A 21,404-nucleotide genomic window follows, 5' to 3' on the forward strand; every position below is an offset into this window, starting at 1 on the left:
TGACAGAATGTAGAATCCAGAAAGTCCACCGTCCATGATTCCAACTATGGTTAAGGGAACCTGTTCAGTGTTCCATTGACTTTTTCAGGTGCATCTAGCTAAACTTTACAAATATGCATTCACCTTTGGTTTTTCAATTCCAAAAAGTATCATGAAGAACAAGAAAGAGGTCGGTTCTGTGAAATGCTGACACAGAATTTCTTGGAGTCATCTCACGCATTACAGTGCATATCCATAAGAGGGTGACAATAGAAAAAAAAAATGGAGCGGAGCACCAACTCCCCGTTGAAGAACAAGTTCCCAGGAAAGACAACTATTCCCATTTATCTGAATATTTGTATCGAGCAAAAAAACATCGGTTGATAACATTTTAAGATAATACAATCTATGAGAAATGCCCATACACAAATAACACTTCAAGACATTAAATGTCATTTCGACAATGCAGAGCTTATTCTACATCTTCCTCATTATGAACAAGCAACTTGCCTTCCGTGAATTCGCATGGCTTGATGGGTACAGCTAATTGCTTGCGCATTTTTCTTACAACAAATGTTTCAGTTTCTTCGCATATTGTGACCACAGTTCCTTTCCGCCCTAGACGGCCCGTTCGGCCAGCTCTGTGGGCATAGTGTGTAGAGTCTGTTGGAAGATCCAGATTAATCACAAGATCACATTCTGGCACGTCCAGTCCTCTGGCAGACAACTCATTTGTAACTAGAACTCTGAATTCACCATCCTTGAACTTTTTCAGCACAGTTGATCTTGCAAGCTTTCCAAGATCTCCATGTAGCTCAGTAGCTTTCATCCCACGGGCCTCCAACTTAAATACAACATCTTTCAATGGCTTGGTGTTGTTCATAAATGCAATAACTGTCTGAGCTTCCAGAGCATGGATACATCTCCTCAAAGTGTCAACTTTGTGTTGAGCCTTGGATATACAATAGTAATGTTCCAAAGATGGTGGTAAGCTGTCAACTGCAGCTTGATTCACTGAATTTGATGGAGAGTTGGGGTTGGCATCTGTCTGGGACAGCACAGGTCTTGGAACAGTAATTGAATCAAGTGGAACAACACTCATAGCTCTAACAAGGACTGGATCGTGACCCCAACTCCTGGCTGCTCGTATAACTGAAAACGGTATTGTTGCAGAAACCAAGATAGTCTGGCGCTCAGACCGCCTTGCAAGAGGGCCAAGAATATCTCTAGATGAAGTACCAGATTTCCTTCCTACATGTTCAAGTATTCTATGCATATCTTCACGATAATTGAAAGACAAAAGCTGGTCAACCTCATCCAGTACAAGAAAGCGGCAACCATGGGTGTGTAGCTTGCCCCCTGCTGAAATTTCAGAAATACGACCAGGTGTTCCAACAACAATAAGTGGCTTGTTCTTCTTCAATGCTTCTTCCTGCCTCGAACGATTAGCCCCACCAACAAGTTGTTGGACAAGCCTCTTATCATTAGGGCCCAAAATCTTCTCCACTTCTCGCACTATCTGCATTCCTAATTCTCTGGAAGGAGCAACAATAACTGCCTCTACACCTGATCTCTTATCAGAACCATCTTGTTCTGTAAGCCTCTTTAGGGGGCCTATTTCAGAAAGAATAGGGAGAAGGTAAGCGAGTGTCTTCCCTGAGCCCGTATATGACTGGATAACTGCATCATGCTTTTGTGAAATGATAGGAATAGCAGCAGACTGGACCTCAGTTGGAGTACTTAGACCTTCCTTGTTCAACCGATCTATAAGCAAAGGCGGCAAACCAAGCTCTTCAAATGATTTTGCAGAGAAAAGAGATTCATCTATCTTCAGAGTCTTCTTCACTACTGCTGATTTCGGTAAGGTGCTCTTTGTTGGTTTGGAATTAAATGAAGAAACTTTTGGTTTCACCTTAAGAGCAGAAGCCCTTGAAGACGGCTTTGGACCTCCAATGCGTGTTGCTTTTTCTTTCTTACCATATTCAACTTTGTTTTGCCCTTCAAGACTAGCTAGAGTTAGTGAAGCACTCTTATCTTGTACTGTTTCAGTACCAAGCCAAGCGGTCTGGTGAAATCTAACCGCTCGTGGTAATGAAAGCATTCTCAATGGGAGGTTGTCACCGAGGACGAAGCATGATCGCGAAGATGCCAATGCAAGCACATGTCGATGCACTTGGCCAACAGCTAGCCTCATCTGCTGCTCTGCTTATGAAAACCAATTTTACAGCAGCCGAAATGTCCTTACTCCCAACTGATCTCGCAAATTCACCGGGGGTGCTCTTGGCTGTGCAAAGAACCAAACAATTGAATCATGTAAACTGCAGCATTCACAACTTGCAATAGTAAAACAAAGTTAGACGCAAGAAGTCTGTGGAGTATCGGTGGCATCAATCGTGTTAGACTCGGTTGAACCCCCAAATTTTCTTGGGAACAAACTAAATTGTTATTCGTGCTAAGGTTAAGGCAAAAAGGTAAAGAGAAAGGCAACCTACAGATCTAGAAGAGAAGCTAGGGCCAACGCAAATCGGAGGGGAAAAAAAGTGTGGGTTAGTGAGAGATGAGAAAGAGGATGCGCGTAACGGGTGGGGTGCTCACCAGCGGGCGAGGATGCGGCGGAAGCAGCAGACGCCGGCGCCGCTGCCCACTGGAGATCGACGCAGGCGAGGCGGCCGGCGAACTCGCGAGGAGGGAGGAGACACGCGGGTTTAGGGCTTAGTTAGCCTGAAGCCGGCGACTGGCTGGCGTTCGTCTATCCGGTTGAGTGGGGAGGGGGCTCGTGTGGTCAGGGTGTCAGAGACACGAGGTAGGAGTGATGGGCCAGCCCATCAACTGTGGCGCCGGCCGCAGGTTGTGGAAGCGGGCCACACGGGCCACGGCGCCGCCGGACATGGGGGAGAAGACTGTTTAAATGAAGACAAACCAAGGATAAAGTTGATTATCAAATATAATTAAGACTAAATTACAACTGCACATTTTCTTACATCCATGGCATCATCCATTTTCTACCTCAAATCCGAAAATGTAACATGCCCACAACCAACCACAATATCAACATGTTTTGTACATGAAAAGTGACAAAATATAGAAAATACTTTTGAGATGTTATTGATATTAAAACAAAAGAATACTCCCTCTGTACTCGTAAAGGAAGTCGTTTTGAATAGCGATACGGTCTCCAAAACACAACTTTGACTTGTTATTTCTATAAAAATATTTATTGAAAAGTGATATATGTACACTTTTATAAAAGTATTTTTCAAGACAAATCTATTCATATAATTTTTACATTTTCAAACTCAATAACTTGAGAGTTATTCATGATTTATATTCCTAAGGTTTGACTTAAACATTGTCCTAAACAACTTACTTTACGAGTACGGAGGGAGTATACCAATAGATGGATCAGTCTTGGATGAGCTGCCTCCAAATTTTACCTTACAGTTAAACTGCAACCCAACTTGCTCACACTCTGCCTTATAGCATAGATAATAGTGAGCTATAAATTAATTATAAACTTACGTGGATGAGAGAGGTAGCAAGAAAAAAAATGAAGGGTGTTACTCTTGTGCAAAAGCTAGCTCAATACGTGCTCCAAGACAAATACAATAAATGCATAAGTGAGATAAAAGAGATAGGACAACAAAAATTGAAGGAACCTTATAGCTAATATATTATATATGTTGTCTTTAAAGTATGATAATAGCTGATAGTGAGCTCTAATATTAAATTTACTCTTAAGACGTTAGGATATGAATGGAATCCAGGTGCTTAATAGCCTTACAAGATCCAGTCACATATTGGACTCCTGCAACCATGAGCCTAATATAACTAGTGATCTTTAGAAATATCTTAGCTCGGATTGAAATCCATTTACATCCATGCCCTGATATGTTCCACCTATAATTTGGTCATAGTACGCCACAACAATTTGCAGTTAGACAACAAACTTCTCAGCGAGGCATCGGTTATCTTCAAGCACCAATCCATTCTTAGGCTATTTAGGCTATTTAGGCTACTATAACAGCAAGAGCCAATGTTTCTATGGACTCTAGTCACTCTACACTAACATCAACATTTGCCAATGACGAGTCTTTAGGTTATGGGAAAAGTTAGCCAGTGGATAGACTTATCACCTTACTCCGTTATAATCCAACGGTTTTAATGAAACCAATAACGCTGAAAAGATCTCAACGTATTTTACCTGGTCGTCATCGCTAATCCACATTTTTTTATCCATATTAACATCGAGCCATTGCAATCTTCATGCCTCCAAACCACGACACTATTCACTATCATCGAGTCGCTGCCATTGAGACTAGTCTTTGTCCTTTATCATGTCAAACTTGATCATGGCCTCCTAACCTTCTATTTTCTTTGCCATCACACCAAAGTCATTATAGTTAGCTTACTAGATCCATGTGTCATGTGGTGCCATGCAGACCACCACACACCTACACTAACATCGCTAAGTTATTACTATAATAGTCTTCTTCATCACTTTGATCGATCGTAAGGACGATTCCTAAACTGCCAGTGCTATATACTATTCATAGTGTTTATATCCTCTACATCACCTATGATTTATATTAGACATAACTCTCTCAATACACATCAATAATTTAATGGGCTAATTTAATGTAATTTATTTCTCACAAGGTTTAGATGTAATCCATATATTTTTCATCTTTCCTTGTTAACTCATATGACAAAAAAATCCCCACGTTCTATATGAAAATACTCATTCCATTTCAATTTACTTGCCGTTCTTGTATTTATCTATTTTTCCATAATAATCGTCTTTTTACAATTTATAGAGATGTGTTTTCTTCCCTACTATTTTTAAATATAGTTATATTAATGCTATTATCTGTTACAATTAATTATACTATTTATTTTGAAAAAACAAGATATAATTAATAAGGGTAATAAAATTATAATTTATTAATATTTTTTCTATACAATCTAATAAAACGATAACGACAAGTAATTCGAAACGGAGAGAGTACATAGGTGCAGCCAGCCAAGGGCTTAATGAGCACCACCACCCAACCCAGCCAAAATGGCCAACGAGTCCATCCTCGTCCTCCTCCTCCTCCGCCTCCAGAACCCTGACCGGGGTCTTCCCCAAAACCCTCGCCGAGTCGCCGGGCTCCGCCGCCGTCCCCATCGCGAACTACTCGCAGGCTACTCCTCCGGCCATGAGGGGCTCGGATCCGGACCGGGGCGGAGGCGAGCCGGACATCTCCAAGCTCTTCTGCCACTACAACGCCCTCTACTTCCACGACTCCCTCGGCACCTGCGCCGTCTCCTGGGCCACCGACGAGGATCCACTCCCCAATCGGTAAAGCGTCGCCACTCCGAATTCTCGCCGTTCTCGGTGTTATATGGGGGGGGGGGGGGGGGGTCCGGTTTACTGAATACTGCGGATTTAGGTCTTGTGTGGATGTTGAGTTGTGTGCGGTGGTTGCAAGATTGCTCCGTTCATGTCCTACCACTAAGCATGCGTATCTTAGTAGATTCAGTGCAGTATGATGGCTTTATAGGGGGAACAGCACACGAGAACAATCCTGTTCTGTAGGGGTTCTGATTCGGACATTCGGTATATGTTGGGTCACCCCGCATCAAATCCACTCATTCATCCACCAGTGGATCAATGCCAAAAGGAAGTGCTTAACCCATATATCCCTTGTTCGTTAGAACTAGAACATCAATCCCCTAAAAATGAATTAGGGCATCAAAGGGGATTATCCATATTCGGGTATTTTGATCTAAACGTTCAGCCAGAACATAGGTGATCCATATTATTCTACACGATTATGCCTTGTCATTATCTGCAGTTCTATCTGTTAACCTCTAAATCTTTGCGTCGTTCTCTTGTTCATTGACCGTAAAAACTACACTCTTTGAGAGTATGGATCAATGCCTAGGTCTAAACCATGAAAAAATGGAAAGATTTAATGTATGCTTTTGGCATGCTTTCTAGAAAGAAATGGGAAAATAGTGTAAAAACATTTACTTTTGGGAAGGAGTGAACAAATTTATCTAGACAGTAGAATGAAAAAGTCACTTGAACTCTTAGACTGATTACATAGACATCTCTGCTCCAGTTGTTTTGAACTTCGAAGACACTGGTATCATATCTATGGGCCTATTCATTCTGTTCATTTTGTTGCCACGTTCTACCATTGCTATTCTACCAAAATTGGTAGTTCTGAAAGTTTCCCATTCCCACTCATAATGACACAACCAAAATTTGGAAAGAAATCTAACAAAACACATCCAAGTATCCAACGCTACCAAAACTTGCCACTTCCTACCCTGCCAAATTTTGGTAAGGTTGTTTTTGGCACCAAAGTGAACAAGCCCTATATACTTCCCAAATATGTTTGATTTGCAAATCTATTGGTGAATGTGCATAGCATTTTGAACGGAACACAGTGACTGATGTATTGCTATGCACAATTATGAAGTATGTCAGCCACATTTATGGCACTGTCATGTGCATATTTTTCTAGCAAGCATGTTCAACAAGATTCGTGAGTTGTCTGTCATAGTGTCATTTAGCTCATAATCGTCAACTATAATTGACTGGAAATGATGCTGACCATCCGACCCTTCCATATTTTCATCTTAACACTATCTTTTTCACATAAACTCTGTACTATTGGATAACTTTGTGAGTTATTGCCTATAATTGTTTTCTTCTATAGTTATTCTCTGAAATAAGAAACTTTCATCAAAGACCATAGTACCTGCTATTACCAGTATGATTGTTTTGAAACTTTCCATTTTTAATCATTTTGATGCAGTGAAGTAGGTGGCTGTGAATATTATCCTGGTGGTGGTGGCTGTATTATACTTCTTTCCAGATCCTTGTATGAACACCACACAGATTTGGATTTAAAGAATGCGCTGCTTCATGAAATGATTCATGCTTATATGTGCATCAAAGATAGTAATGATAACCATAGGTACTTTTTAGTACCATGACTGGCCTCTTGTATTACACCTGAATTTCTGTCTACTTTTTTTTTTTCTCGTATTGACTAATTTAAAAACTGTGATCAAGCAGTGACCATGGGCCAAAATTCCAGAAACTGATGAATACAATCAATTTAAACTCTGTAGCCGATCCTCATGTAAGTTGAATTCAGGTGTCAATTTTCAATCAGCATGTGCTTAAATATTTCTTATTATCGTAACGATATTTTTAATTATATCCAGCGTCCTCTTGGTGGCTACAGCATAACTGTGTTCCATGAGATCAGAAAGAAATTTTATATACACAAAGTAAGAACCTGATCTTTAAAAGTAAATCTTATTTTCTAATTTCAGATTGGCAGCTAACAATCTCTGTAGTGTGAAAGCTGTGGAGATTTGATCAAGTCAACCAAAATCAAAGGACCATCACAGGATGACTGCATTGAGGCAATGGGTGCTAATGACTCGTGTGACAGTTTAATTTGTCACTGGCATTGGTATTAGCTATATATTTCTTTGCATTTTTTTTGTTCCATGCATGCCTTATTGGTATATCTCTAAAGGTGTGTTCGGAATCCCCAGTTCCCAACTCCTCCATCTCGTTTTCCGTGCGCACGCTTTTCAAACTGTAAACAGTGCGTTTTTTACAAAAAGTTTCTATACGAAAGTTGCTTTAAAAAATCATATTGATCCATTTTTTTAAAAAAGATTAGCTAATACTTAATTAATCATGCGCTAATGAACCGCTCCGTTTTCCGTGCGGAGGGGATAGGTTCCCATCCTCCATTACTGAACACAGCCTAAGAGTGCACATAAATATTCATAGAAATATAAGCTAGATGTACATTTTAAAGCTAACTGTGTAATTTCCAAAATGTGTAATTTATTACTCTCTGCCTTGTTAGTGTATCCTTGCAATGTGGGAGGTAGGATGTAAACCTCAGTTTGTGATGAACAAATAAATCAACTATTATTATTGTTAAATTTGACAAAGAGAGATGTTAAACTAAGGAGGTAATGATGGGTGTCTGCTTCAATATCTAACATTTTCTTTGTGTTGTCCTGTCACTTTGGCAATTGCATAATCTAAAAAGTGGTAAATGATCTGACTTAAATTTTCCTTTATTGGAGGTGAAATCGACATGTCCAGCAGCCAAACAAGATTAGTAATACCTGAACAACTATCATGCTCTTTCTCCTCCTTGGGGTCCTGGGATGCAACTTACTCTAAATTTAGTGTCATTGAGTTCATGGATGGAGTCATGATTTGGCTTTCTGTATTAATATATATATAGGCACAAGAAGCGGTGCACTGGTAGCTATCACAGAGTTCAAGGATCATCATCAGGTTGTGTAGAGGGTTCAAAAGGTAACATTTGGCTTAAAAAGGAGGTTCCAGTTATGATAACATTTTAAGACCATAAAACAGTCTATTTTGTTGAAATGCCTTGAGATGACTCTTTACTGCAGATATACATTTTAAACTCGTAGTATGCCTACTCATACAAATTGATGATACTGCTAATTTTTGTTGGTAGCTTTATCTGTAGAAGCACCTGATTGCAAAGTTGAAGAATCAGCCCCTGGAAGTTGGCACAATGCGCATACATCAATTAAGGGTGGAAAAGGCAATAAGCATGAACTGGAAGAAACCTCTGCTGGGTTTCCTCCTGATGACTCTATTGGTATTTCTGGAATGGAGTCCTCTTCAAGAGACACAGCTAATAAGAAAATCAAATTGTCAAAGGATATTGGTTTGGACCGTCTAACCGCCACAACTGTTCAGGAAGCACCGAAGCGTCCAAGAACAACCTCACTAAAGAAGAATCAAGAGTGCAGCAGACAGAAGAAAAGAAAAATAAGCAAGTGGGATGGTTCCTACTCTGTAATCATTGAATGGTTGAATTACTATTCTGTGGATGAGTCAGATGAAGATGAGGTGCCTTTGATAAATAAAAGAACCGAAAGAAGAAAGCGGCAGAAGTTACTGAAACTTGTTCTTGCTAGGGAATCCAATAGTGGCAGTGAAGGTGCTAGTTCTACATCTTTTGTAGAAAATGGCAGAAATTCTAGCAGTGCTGGCTCTTACCCCCTAAGCCAGGGGGACAATGACAAATCTGAAAATGTGCAAGCTAATCGAGTTGATGGAAGTTCATTGCCAGATCATCCTGTAAGTAGTCATGTAGCAGCAGAGGATCAAGCTGGCCAAGCTGCATCGTCACCATTGAACTCACCAACTAGAGGTATCATTGTTGACATTTCAGATGGTTGATGGCCAGAGTTCCATTAGTTTCTTTCAGCTGAGGCCTGGACGTACAATTATCCAGACTACAGTTGTAACACTTACTTTTAATTCCTTGCACCTGTCTACTGCTAGACATGCAACGGGACGATCCTGTGAAGCATGTGTCTTGTACATGTCTTCGTTTCTTCCTTTCTCATTTCACCTTTTCTTTTCTTAGCATAGATCAGTTCAGTATACTTAACTCTGTCAGGTTGTGTGACCCATCAGTTTCTCTCCGTACTAGTCTCTTGAAGAACAGCAAAGATCAGGTTTTCTCTTTGGTTGATTGTGTGTGGAAGATCAATCCAAATATGTTCATTTCTTAAGAAGATAAATTCAGTTCTATTCTATTCATAAACTTTTGTAAACCTTCTAAAATCCTTTAATAAACAAGAAGCAAAGTGAGTAATACGAAACCATTCACAAAATAGAGGGAAAAGAGGCCCAAATTCCCAAGGGTTAATTGGATTCATGGCCCATTTATCCAACCGTCTTATCTCCCTCGTGTCCTTCCCCAATTATCCCCTTCTATCCACCCACACCAGCAAGCCGCTCAGGCGCGCTCTCCGCTCCACCGCCATGGCGTCCATCACCCTCCTCTCCCTCGCTCCCGCGGCCACATTGCTCCACCTCCCGGCCTCCACTTCGCTCTCCACCTCCTTCGTCGCCGCTCCAGGCCCCATCTCCGGCCGCCGGTCCGTCGTCCTCCGCGCCCGCCCGCGCCGCTGCGTCACGGTCGTGTGCAGCGCCGCGGCGGCCGAGGCCGCGGAGGCGGAGCCCGCGGAGAAGTTCCGGCTCGACAACCTGGGCCCGCAGAAGGGGTCGCGGCGGCGGCCGAAGCGGAAGGGGCGCGGTATCGCGGCGGGGCAGGGCGCGAGCTGCGGGTTCGGCATGCGTGGACAGAAGTCGCGCTCGGGGCCAGGCGTCCGGCGCGGGTTCGAGGGAGGGCAGATGCCGCTCTACCGCCGCATCCCCAAGCTGCGCGGCATTGCTGGAGGTGAGTCTCTTCGAGCTTCCCGCTTCCCCTCCTCGCCCTCAATCGAAGCCTCACACATTCAAATGCACTGGAAATTGAGTGGGAACACGCTAGCACCTTCCATTTGGAATGCAGAAATGCTGGGATTGAGAAGTGACCCGTTGCAAGTTCTACCTTGCGATTGCAGGAATGCATATTGGCTTGCCGAAGTATGTGCCGTTCAATTTGAGAGACTTGGCGCGTGGCGGGTTCAAGGATGGTGACGAGATATCATTGGAATCCTTGAAATCGAGGGGTTTGATTAATCCGTCTGGCAGGGAGAGAAAGCTTCCTCTGAAGGTACACTATACGACGATTATCCTTCTTTTTTTTAAGTCGGTTCTGTAGATGACCATGTTTTACTGAAAACTGAAATATGAATGCCTTGCATTTGATCTTTGCCAGTGAATTCATCAAGTTCACCAGCAGTCTTGGGTAATCCTTTAGTTGTTGATGTTGTGGATTGAATGGCTGGCCTTTTTTTTTTCTTGTAGTTCTCAAATGTTGCTGTGTTGGTCTGTCCTTAGCAGCAATTACCAAGTTGAGTATTCGAAGTCTCAAAGTTGTGTGTCGGGATCAATTTTCTTAGCTCGTGTTGGACAAACACGGTATGATTTGACGAGTGTTTCTATTGGCTACTCAAGGATCTAGAACGTATGAGTTATGATGAACCCACACATGGTGTAGGCCTGCATATGAGCATATCTGTCAGGCATAAACATGAAGTGGTATCAAGATCCCAACAAAACCATGTGCTCTTACATGTACCACGGCATGTCTGCATCACTCCCAACATACCCAAAATATTTACTGTTTGTCTCCACTCTTAGTTGGCGGATTGCTGGAGTAGATGCATTAGTGTGCTACTGGGTTGCCCCTTATAGTGGGTAGTGGTGTGGCGCTTGATCACTGATGTGACAAAGACTTCTCCAAGGGTGGAACTTAATGCACCTTGAATAGCATAATTGTTCAACTTTTATTGTTCTTTCTGGTCCTATTTCATTTGATTGATTTTTTCTATACTCTAGGCTCCTAGCTATGTGGTACATATAAGGTAAAACCCACAGGGCTAAAACAGGTATCAAGACCTAAGTCATAATGTGGGGAGCTATCAACTTTATCCTTATGATAGGCTTTTTCCTTCTTGACATCTGATTCTGATGTTCAGCAGATGGCGTTCCTTTCATCTTTGTTTGAGTACAATGATACTGCAATGTTGCTGTTGTTATTGTATCTTTTATCATGCGGGTAGTATTAGTATGCTAACTTTTGAAAACCTATCTGTAGATTTTAGGAGATGGTGATGTATCAGTCAAGTTGAATATCAAGGCTGGGGCATTCTCTGCTTCAGCCAAGGAGAAGCTCGAGGCAGCTGGTTGTACTTTAAGTCTGGTACCAAAGCGGAAGAAATGGCTACCACAATCTTATCTGAAGAACCAAGCTCGTGCAGAAGAATACTTTAGCAAGAAAAATGGTGGTGCTGGTGAATCTGATGAAGCATCTGCATAGAATTCATATACACTGTACTTCTCCTTTACCCTTTTCTTTAACATATACTTATTTCTCTTACCTTGTTCCAAAAGTTCCACGTTCAACGAATTTTGAATCTGTGCGATATGCAAGCATTTTTTTTGTGTGTTTCCTGTTTAAATGGAGAAAATTCCTTCTATACCCCTGAAAGTTTAGCCAATCCCTTCTACGCCTCCGAGTTTTGTCCACTCCTTTGTATGCCCCTGAATTTTGGTTTTGATCCCTTTCATACCCATACCGTTAGTTGAATGTTTAATTCTAATGAAAAGGACCTTTTTGCCCTTAGACATGAAGGAAATCTAAAAATTGTAGACTAGCTATATTGTTGGAAGTGTATAATTTTGTTATATAAGACTATCATATTCATGACTTTATTGTACAAGGTATTATTCATGGCAAAGTTTATTTTTACCTAATGACATAAAAACTAATATTTATTTACCTACTAAAAGAGTATATGTAGCATTTGTTTATGGTAGTTCAACATATTTTCTCCTGTTGTATATATTATATAGGAATGCTTTCCAAAACTATGTTTATCATTTAAAAAAAATGCTACATGTACTTTTTAAATATATATTAAATTTTTTATGTACATAAAACTTATGAATATGATAATCACACAACAAATTTTATACTTCCAACAATATAGTTTACAAATTTCTACATATTCCTCACATATTGAAGGGTAAAACTGACTTTTATATACCTATTAAACGGTCAATTAACGGCAAGGGTATGGAAGAGATCCAAATCAAAATTCAGAGGTATACAAGGGAGTGAAGGAAATTCATGGGCATAGAAGGGATCGGCTAAAATTTCAGGGGTATGGAAGGAATTTTCTCTCTTTTAAATGTGATGTATGTCAAATGTCAGTATGCATACCCCCCAACACACACACCCTCACCCTCTTGTGATCTTGCACTTATACTTCAAGTTGCCTATAGTATTGTTGTCCATGTTGTGTTATAGTTTGGTGACAGTCTTTCTAAACAAAAACAATGATGGTTCATCTAGGAGCTAAACTCTGTTTCGCTTATTTGGTCCTGCCTTTTTCAAAAGAAGGTAGTTATCATTTCAGTGTCTTAATTGATGCCCATATGTGATAATGTGAACTTGTGGGCTTCTTAATTGTCCATGTATACATTTCGTGATTTCCTGGGAAAGTGGACAGCTGGACACACATGGGGGCATGCACACTTAATTGCTGCACTGTTCATCTAGTGACAAGAATGGGCAAATGTTATATAGGGTTGCAAGTCATTCTATGTGTGCTTAACAATTGATTTTGAACACAAATTTCAACAGAACTCATCCATGAATATTGCTTGTTTGAAGAAGTTATATAAGGACACTGCTATATCTACTGTCACATAAATTACAAGTAGTTTCTTGTTTGACTTAATACAATAAGGACAGCACATCCCTCCTCAAAGGCTCAAACTGACTACAGTTATATCATCATTTTGAACTTCATGTTCATGTTCTCTCATTTTTTATTCAGGGATTTAAATCGCCACTTACTGCTGCTTGTTTCTTTAGGAGTTAGTTCAAAGGGTGACATAACTCACCTTTTACCGCAGCTTGAAATTCTTTTTCCTCTCTCTTTGATTCATTCTTGCACCCTCTTGCTCCCTGTGGACGTTGATGCTTCTTTTGTTTGATTTGCTTCTTGTTTCAATCGTTTACATAATCTCAATTATACCTCATACTTGTCATTTTCCTGCTGTTTTTCGACATTTCTTTAGGAAAAGAAGTCTTGACTATTTAGGTAAATTCTATTCCATCTTTGACTGTGAAGGTGTTAATTTGTTGAGATGTTTCCCATTTGATCAAAAACAATTATTTATGGCCTTTTGATGATAAAATTTATTTGTATTTTAGATTAACACGCAAATCATCGCCCTCATTCGGGCCCTAGGTCCACGCAGCATCGGGAGAATGACTGGCAAATAAGGGTTTGGGTAAATTTCCAGTGGCATAGAAGAAAATTTACCCTTCATTTCAGTGTGCAGTGCAGATTTGCTATGAACTGCGTACCAAGATCTTGACTAGTTGTGCTTGCATTGCATGTTCATATCAGCAATTTAATACTACCCCCGTTTCATATTATAAGACTTTTTAGCATTGTCCACGTTCATATGGATGCTAATGAATCTAGACAAGCCACTAGCCTATTATTGCAATGTAGTTGTCCTTAACTACGATTGCAAGCATTAGAAAACTTATATTTCCTTCCAAATTGATCCAAGGTACTCTTTGTTTCAAAATATAGCGAACTTGGACTGAATGCGACATCCTAGGGCCTGTTCACTTTGATGCCCAAAAGTTGCCAAAATTTTGGCATAGTTACCAAAATTTTGGCAACTATTTCTTATATAGTTATCAAAATTTGGCAGCAAACTAAATGTAGCCACTTTTTTAGCAACTTTACCAAAATTTGGTAAGGTTGAAAATGGCATCAAAGTGAACAGGCCCCTAGTATAATAAATTTGGGACGGAAGGAGTAAGCTAGATAAAAATGAAGTCATTTATTTATTGTTGCATATTTAATCATAAATAGAGATATCACCATGGAATTAGATTGGTGTATACGTATGCTTCGTGCTACTGATCCGAAGACTCCCCTGCCAAGGGATCGGATCTCTTGCTCATGGATTATGCGTGTGAGTAGACAGATGATCTATGATCACCACTGTGCCATGTCGGGCAAGATTTGTGGCGCGAAGTTAGCATCAAGTTGGAATACATTCAAGAACTCTGTTCTGGATGAATTTGGACATAGCAGAATGCTAAATGGCGACAGGCTGTTATTAGAGGGCGATGTGCTTTTCATGTTGTTTCGGGGGAACTGAAGACACTAGTACTGTAGCACATACATCTGACTTGTTGCTTCTGCCTCTCGAACTGATCCAGCAATGCGTGTAATAATAATCCAGCAGTATCAGTAATTAGTAAGCGTATAAGGATGGTATTAGTGTTGATCGGGATATTGTAGAAGGATGGATGTATTATAGTGTTGATCGGGATACTTAGAACTACGAGTGATAGCTTCGTGCTACGCTGTTCTATAGTCAATGTGGCACAGGAGAAACGCTAGTATGGCCTATCAGAGCACTATCAGCTGCCGCCATCAAGCAAAGCTGAGGCCGGGCTGTCCAGGTTGCTTCAGGGCTTTGGGAGCTTTCGATTGCTTTCCACTCCCCTCCATCTCCATGGCGCACAACAGCGACGCCCCGTGAATGCACGACGATGCATCGTGCAACGCAATCGCGTCGCCATAACTCCCCGCTCCCTTTCACGCCAGCCTAACAACCAGACCCCATCGTCCCGGTGTGGCATGGCAAGGCATCGCAAGTCGCAAGCCAAACCCCGCCCGCAAGCCGAGGGAAGGAGACCAAACACCCCCCCCCCCCCCCCCCCCCCCCCCACACACACACACCCTCATTTCCTCGGCCCAACCAACACCCACCCCCCGGTCCGTCGCCAGCCAAACGCATTTAACGCCTCCCAACCGCGCCACGCGCGCCTGCGGGTGCCCGACCACCAATCCCCGCTGCTTCTCCCCGCGTCCAACGCCACGCGACGCGCGACGCCAAGTTGCCACGACCCAGCGAGGTGAGGAGTGCGCGGGGGAGCAAAACCCAGCGCAGCCGCGCTGCGGCCACCGGCAACGCCGCGCCGCGACCACGCAACCGGGGAAAAAAGCCCATCTTGTCACCTTCCTCGGCCATTAACTGCGATCCCTCCAGCTAGCCACCACAGCTTAGCTCGCGCCAGCCTCGCGTCCACACGCCCACCCACCCACCCACCCGGCGCTGAGCTGCGCCTCGTCCGCATTTACTAGCATCCGATCGGTCTGATGCCCGTGTGAGGTCGTGACCGTGATGACCCAGCCACGCAACGCACGCAGCCGTCGAGCACCTGGATCGAACGGCCGGCTTTCATCCTCACCGGGGAGTCGACCGTCGCCATAAATGTAAAAGCGATTAACGTCCTCCACACCGGAGCATGATTGATGTTTTGAGGCGGAACGGAAACTGAGGAAGAAAGCCGTCTTCTCTATTCAAGGAAGAGCCTGTCCCGGAAAACATGTCGGCACGGCGACTGCATTTATTTACGTGTTACAGCCGTATAAACAGAGGGATATTGGAAATTCGACAAAGGGTAAGAAAGGGATAATCAGACAATTTTGGATTATTGTACATCTAGTGGCAAGGGCATGTTTGGCTTTCAGCTCCTCCGAAGTGAAGCGGGCTAGACCGCTAAAGCGCTCCCACCGAGACTGTATTGGGTTTAGGCTACTCTACAATTTTATTTCAAATCTAACTATTAGAGTTAAATTTAAAAGTTGGAGTTCTTCTCAGCTAGTCCTTTAATTGTCAACCATAGCAGATCCGGCATGTTAGTAAACCCACGTCATTGTCAGAATTTATAACAGAAATGGAATTCTAGCTTAAGAGAGGAATAAAACGTGAGCTAATGAGCACAACTCACTTCAACCAGTAATTAGATGGATCATGTCTGACCGGTTGCATGAAGTGCGAGTCGATTTTAATCTAGTAAGATGAACTCAACTTCAGTTAGTAATTAGATGGATCATGAGTTCGGTTCGAGCTAAAACTCCCAACGACGGATCATGAGTAGCTCGTGCCCTCTCCTTCAAATTTTTTTGTACAATCTCCTAACATATTCCATTTCTTATCACCAAAAGTTTTAAGACCGGAACCACTGATTTTTCAGGAACAAAGAAGGACTGAAATATCTCAGTTTAATACTACCTCTATCCCAAAATAAGTGCAGCCATGGATATCCGTACCCAATGTTTGACCGTCCGTTTTATTTGAAAAATTTATGAAAAAATTGAAAATATTTAGTCACACGTAAAGTACTATTCATATTTTATCATCTAATAGCAATAAAATTACTAATCATAAAAATTTTCAAATAAGACGAACGGTCAAATGTTAAACGTGAATAATGCAAAACTGCACTTATTTTGGGACGGAGGGAGTAGGCAGTTGTAATCAGGTAGTCATCTCAGGAATAAATTACGCATGTCTGTATTTGGAAGAGTAATGTAGTAATACTGTACTAGGGTTTTCGCAAATCAAAAGAGATTAATTGGTGTGCAGTGTAGGCCTACCACAGTGTAGGCCTACCAGTCTACCAGAGACTATGCGTGTATCCCTTTCGCCAGTAACGATACGGATTGCAACTGGAGCCTATGAGATTCGATCACGCCCGTCAATTCCCCAATCCCTCTCCCTCTTCATGGATCCTGACACGAACAATCGAACAACCACGGCCACGCTAAATTGGAAAATTAAAAAAATATATAATAATTAATCTCCTGTGAATGATCATTCCTTATGTGACACATCAGACAAAGTATATCGATTTAATCCGTGTTTATAGCGAAAAAAATAAAAATAAAAGGAAGACAAGAAAAAAAAATTAAGAAGCGAGGGAGGGGAAAGGAGGAAAGAAGAAAACACCACAAATTAAGAAGCTCCAAAGTTTGAGGACGCACGCTTCGCGGGTGACGTACAGGTGTAGGGGAGGTAATGCGGCGGCGGCGCGACGGCCGCCGGCAAGGGCGAGGCTGAGGCTACCATGGATTCGATCACAGCTTGACGACCTCCGGGATGTCGACGGGGTAGCGGTGGATGCAGTCGTCCCACGGCCCGTCGGCGGGCGTCTTGACGGTGCGGAGGCACTTCCAGACGGCGCTGTTGCACTTGAATCCGCTGCCGAAGCCGATCTGCCAGACGCGGTCGCCGCGGCGCATGCGCCCCTTGGCCTCGATGTAGGCGAGCTCGTACCAGAGCGAGCTGCTCGACGTGTTGCCGAACCGGTGCAGCGTCATGCGGGACGCCTCCACGTGCTGCGCGGACAGGTCCAGGTTCTTCTGCAGCTCGTCGATCACGGCGCGTCCCCCGGCGTGGATGCAGAAGTGCTCGAACGCCAGCTTGAAGTCCGGGATGTACGGCTTCCACTTCTTGTTGATGAGCTTGCGGCCGACGAGGCGGAAGAAGAAGAGCAGCTGCTCCGACATGGGCAGCACCAGCGGGCCGATGGTGGTGATGTTCGACTTGAGCGCGTCGCCGGCGATGGCCATCAGCTCCTTGGACAGCGAGATCCCCGAGTGCCCCTGCTCGTCCTCCTCCTCGTACACGCACCGGTACGCGCGGTCGTCGGCGCCCTTGTGCGTGCGGACCACGTGCATCAGCCTGTACTTGGCCCTCCTCGCCTCCCTCCTCCTGTTCGACAGCAGGATCGCCGCCGCGCCCATCCGGAACAGGCAGTTGGGCAGCATCATGTCCCGCCGGGTTCCCCAGTAGAAGTTTGGTGTGATGATCTCCGTCGACACCACCAGTGCGTTCGAGTTGGGATGCACCTGCGCGTGTCCGTCCATGTCGCTCGTTAATGGCTCACCTGATTAGTTAGTTAGCTAAACAGTAGTAACATCAAAGAGCTGGCTAGTACTTACCTGGAGCATGTCGCGGGCGAGGTCGAGGGAGATGAGGCCGGCGCTGCAGCCCATGCCGGACAGGTTGAAGCTGCGGATGTTGCTGCGGAGCTTGTACTTGTTGATGATCATGGCGGAGAGCGACGGTGTCGGGGAGAAGAGACTGCAGTTGACGACGAGGATGTCGATGTCCTTGGGCTTGAGTCCGGTGCGGCGGACGAGGTCGTCGATGGCGGAGAAGATTACGAGCTGGGCCTCGGCGCGCGACGCCTCCATGGACGGGTTAGGCGGGATGTAGTGGTTGGCCGGCGGGAGGCAGGTCTCCTCCCCGAGCCCCGACCGCTCGAGGATCCTGGTCTGGAACCGCACGCTCTTCTCGTCGTCGGTGATGAGGCGCGTGTGCTCCATGAACGTGGCGAACGGCACCCGGCAGCTGGGCGGCGGCTTGTAGCAGGAGTAGTCGACGAGGTACACCGGCCTTGGCCGCGACATGAAGTACACCGTGCCGACGAACACGACGAGGAACACCGAGCAGAGGATGTGGACGAGGTCGAGCTGCAGCGACCGCCACAGCGACAGCAGCTCACCGGGCCCCATCCGCGCCAGCTCCAGCGCCGTCGCCGCCATCACCGGCACCAGCAGCAGCGTCAGGAAGTGGTTCACCAGATACTGGTACCCCAGCTTCACGTACTTCAGCTTCACCGACCCGGAGTACCCCGCCGCCCCCGGCATGATCGATGCTCTCACTACTTCCCCGCGCGCCGCCGCGCACCGCACCAACGCTCGCACGCCGCGTCCTACGTACGACTTTAGTTTCTTCTTTTTTTTGAGCGGTGCAGCGTGCACAATTTGTAGGTGCGATGCGGTGCGGAGGCGGATGGGTTTGCAGTGGTGTGTTGGTGATGGTGTGTCCGGTGCCCGGTTGGGGGGTCTAATATAGGGGACGCGCGCACGGTGGCGGAGACGAGACGAGATGACGAGGAGTAATTGATAAATCTGGGGCGGATGGGGTAGTTTAAAGAGGCCGGTCTACCGCCACCAACCGGAAGCGTTGGGCTGCTCTTATTAGATTTCTGCATCATGGGGGGGACACAAGGTTTTCTCCCTTGTTTTTTGTTTATACAAGTGCAACTCGTAGTGACGGTTAACGGCTTAACCCCGGTGTCAATTTGGATATGTCATATGAGTATATGATTGCTAAGGAGTATCATACTCCTCCTATAGCTCCTGGACTCTGGGGAGGACCATTTTTCAGTGACAACCTTGTTCTGCGGGCATTATCGGAGGAAAATAATAGAGTTCGTAGTTAAGTGGAGTAATACACAAGCAATGTGCACAGGTACTGTACTGCTCGCATCTGGATCCAGGTGAGTACGTTCAGAGTTTAGTCATACATGATACACTGAACATAATTCTCTTATGTTGCTAGTAGCTGCTGTCTGTCCCATCTAAATTTGCATCTGATTTTTGAGCACCGAATGATGTAACAAGCCAATAACAATAAGTAGTACTATTATCAGTAGTTAATCACCAAGTGTCCAAATCATAACCGAGTTAGTTCAACTGTTAAGACCCTTGAGGTCTTGACCCGTCGAAAAAACTCTTGCTACTCTATTCGTCAACACCTGATTTGAGTCCAAATCAGGTCCTCTCCTATCGCCGAGTGAACTTATCTCTGAAGATAGGTTTCAAAAACTTAATCTCTGAAGATTGGTCCTGTTTTCTTTTTTACTCACTTCCTTTTGAGATGTATGCAATGGTAGATCAGATGAGAGGGTAACTTTCCCTGCGGAAGTACGGCAATACAGATAATGGCTGGGACTGAATTGGGCTCCCTTGCATCTGCACCGTATAGGGTTGTGTGTTTCGCAATGGCATCAGGTTCAGGACTGCATGTGCAAATTACTCCTCTGTTGGTACCCTCTGCTTGTACAATTTAAAGCACTGTTGTTGCAGGTTGGGTACCCATCATTAAACTACGAGATGAACACTCATGTCCAAGTCTTGCAAATTCACATGTAATCTTGTAAGAACTGAACAGTTTTACTTCGAAATAGTACTCTTTAAATGTTGACTCTGATTCGATCGGATCGACTTCGTCAGTGTGCATTACAAGCTCTGTTTGGACAAATTCTGACCCTGTTAAGCAGCTCTAGCTGGATACTACTTCTATACTAGTACTTTTTTTTTTGAAAGATCAATAGTAGATGGTACTCCTATTAGGCTATTACCATTACTCTTTGGATGGCCACATCTAAGTGCCTGATCTGGTAATGCTATACTCCTAGTATCCTTGAATCCTGATAAGGGTAGTACAGTACGGAGTATACTCGTATTTTTGTTACGAGACTCCACTTCATAAATTCATATACTACAGTAGTAATAGCTCAGACAAGTTCAGGCAGAGCAGTGATAGTTGATGACAGAATACTCCCTCCGTTCCATAAAAACGAATCTAGAACCGGATGTAACATATTTTAGTATGATATATATCCAGATTCATAGTATTAGGATGTGTCACATCCGATAGTAGGTTGGTTTTTTATGGGACAGAGGAGGGAGTAGCTATATAGGTGCAGACAGCTTCTGAGCTTGTAAGAAAGAGTTAATTGCGTATGCAGTGATCTGCGTAGCAATAGTGCAACTGTACAATTGGTGAAAATCTCCCTAAAAAATGGCTAAATATATGGCCTCCTATTGTCCCGGAGCCAATGACAGTGTGGTCCTTTGGCTGCAGCCCTGGCAGCAGCATTAACGTAGTAGTGAGTGTCCAGTGCGCAGTGATCCAATCAAAATTCGAGACAGGATCCTCCGGGAAGCATCAAGCATCTTCGCGTACGAGTCGTGAGACGATCTGTCCATGCCTCTGAAGAAACGGAAAACCACGGATTGTTCTTCTTCCCCTCGCGCTGATACGAGTGAAAGTGCAGCCGAAGCAGCTGTCGTAGTGGCCGCGTGAAATGCTGGAGTTGACGGGTCTGAATATGTGATCGGTCTGGAGGATGAATGGACGATGGGCCGACATGGGATGGAGTTGGGGGTTGGGAGAAAGCGTGGCGAAACGCGCTGTGTTTGCTCGTCATCGATCGACCAGAGGAAGGGCAGAGACTCTCATTAATAAAGCTTAGCTGCAACCATACATC

The 21,404-nt window shown here is 43.9% G+C and overlaps 4 protein-coding genes across 5 annotated transcripts; 2 read left to right on the forward strand and 2 right to left on the reverse strand.

Annotated features, from left to right (window-relative positions):
• Positions 1-285: 285 nt before the first annotated feature.
• Positions 286-2,871, reverse strand: LOC127768792 (DEAD-box ATP-dependent RNA helicase 47B). The gene is made up of 2 exons (XM_052294438.1): positions 2,575-2,871; positions 286-2,263 (listed from the first exon to the last, which is right to left on the reverse strand). Exon 2 carries the CDS (start codon positions 2,171-2,173, stop codon positions 452-454), a length of 1,722 nt encoding a protein of 573 aa, XP_052150398.1. The 5' UTR covers positions 2,174-2,263; positions 2,575-2,871; the 3' UTR covers positions 286-451.
• A 2,138-nt stretch (positions 2,872-5,009) lies between these two features.
• Positions 5,010-9,650, forward strand: LOC127768793 (uncharacterized). Of its 2 annotated transcripts, none has more exons than XM_052294439.1 (7): positions 5,010-5,320; positions 6,789-6,950; positions 7,052-7,118; positions 7,204-7,269; positions 7,339-7,457; positions 8,256-8,329; positions 8,499-9,650. In XM_052294439.1, exons 1-7 carry the CDS (start codon positions 5,178-5,180, stop codon positions 9,230-9,232), a joined length of 1,365 nt encoding a protein of 454 aa, XP_052150399.1. In that variant the 5' UTR covers positions 5,010-5,177; the 3' UTR covers positions 9,233-9,650. The 2 variants fall into 2 exon arrangements, with proteins under 2 accessions (XP_052150399.1, XP_052150400.1); XM_052294440.1 differs by having other exon boundaries at positions 8,511-9,650.
• A 102-nt stretch (positions 9,651-9,752) lies between these two features.
• Positions 9,753-11,910, forward strand: LOC127768794 (50S ribosomal protein L15, chloroplastic). The gene is made up of 3 exons (XM_052294441.1): positions 9,753-10,241; positions 10,408-10,559; positions 11,547-11,910. The coding sequence occupies exons 1-3, from the start codon at positions 9,824-9,826 to the stop codon at positions 11,766-11,768; spliced, it is 792 nt and encodes a 263-aa protein (XP_052150401.1). The 5' UTR covers positions 9,753-9,823; the 3' UTR covers positions 11,769-11,910.
• A 5,193-nt stretch (positions 11,911-17,103) lies between these two features.
• LOC127767895 (3-ketoacyl-CoA synthase 6-like) lies at positions 17,104-19,183 on the reverse strand. The gene is made up of 2 exons (XM_052293373.1): positions 18,283-19,183; positions 17,104-18,189 (listed from the first exon to the last, which is right to left on the reverse strand). Exons 1-2 carry the CDS (start codon positions 18,991-18,993, stop codon positions 17,416-17,418), a joined length of 1,485 nt encoding a protein of 494 aa, XP_052149333.1. The 5' UTR covers positions 18,994-19,183; the 3' UTR covers positions 17,104-17,415.
• Positions 19,184-21,404: the final 2,221 nt, after the last annotated feature.

Source organism: Oryza glaberrima, chromosome 3 (genome assembly GCF_000147395.1).
Source record: "Oryza glaberrima chromosome 3, OglaRS2, whole genome shotgun sequence".
Lineage (NCBI taxonomy): Eukaryota > Viridiplantae > Streptophyta > Magnoliopsida > Poales > Poaceae > Oryza > Oryza glaberrima.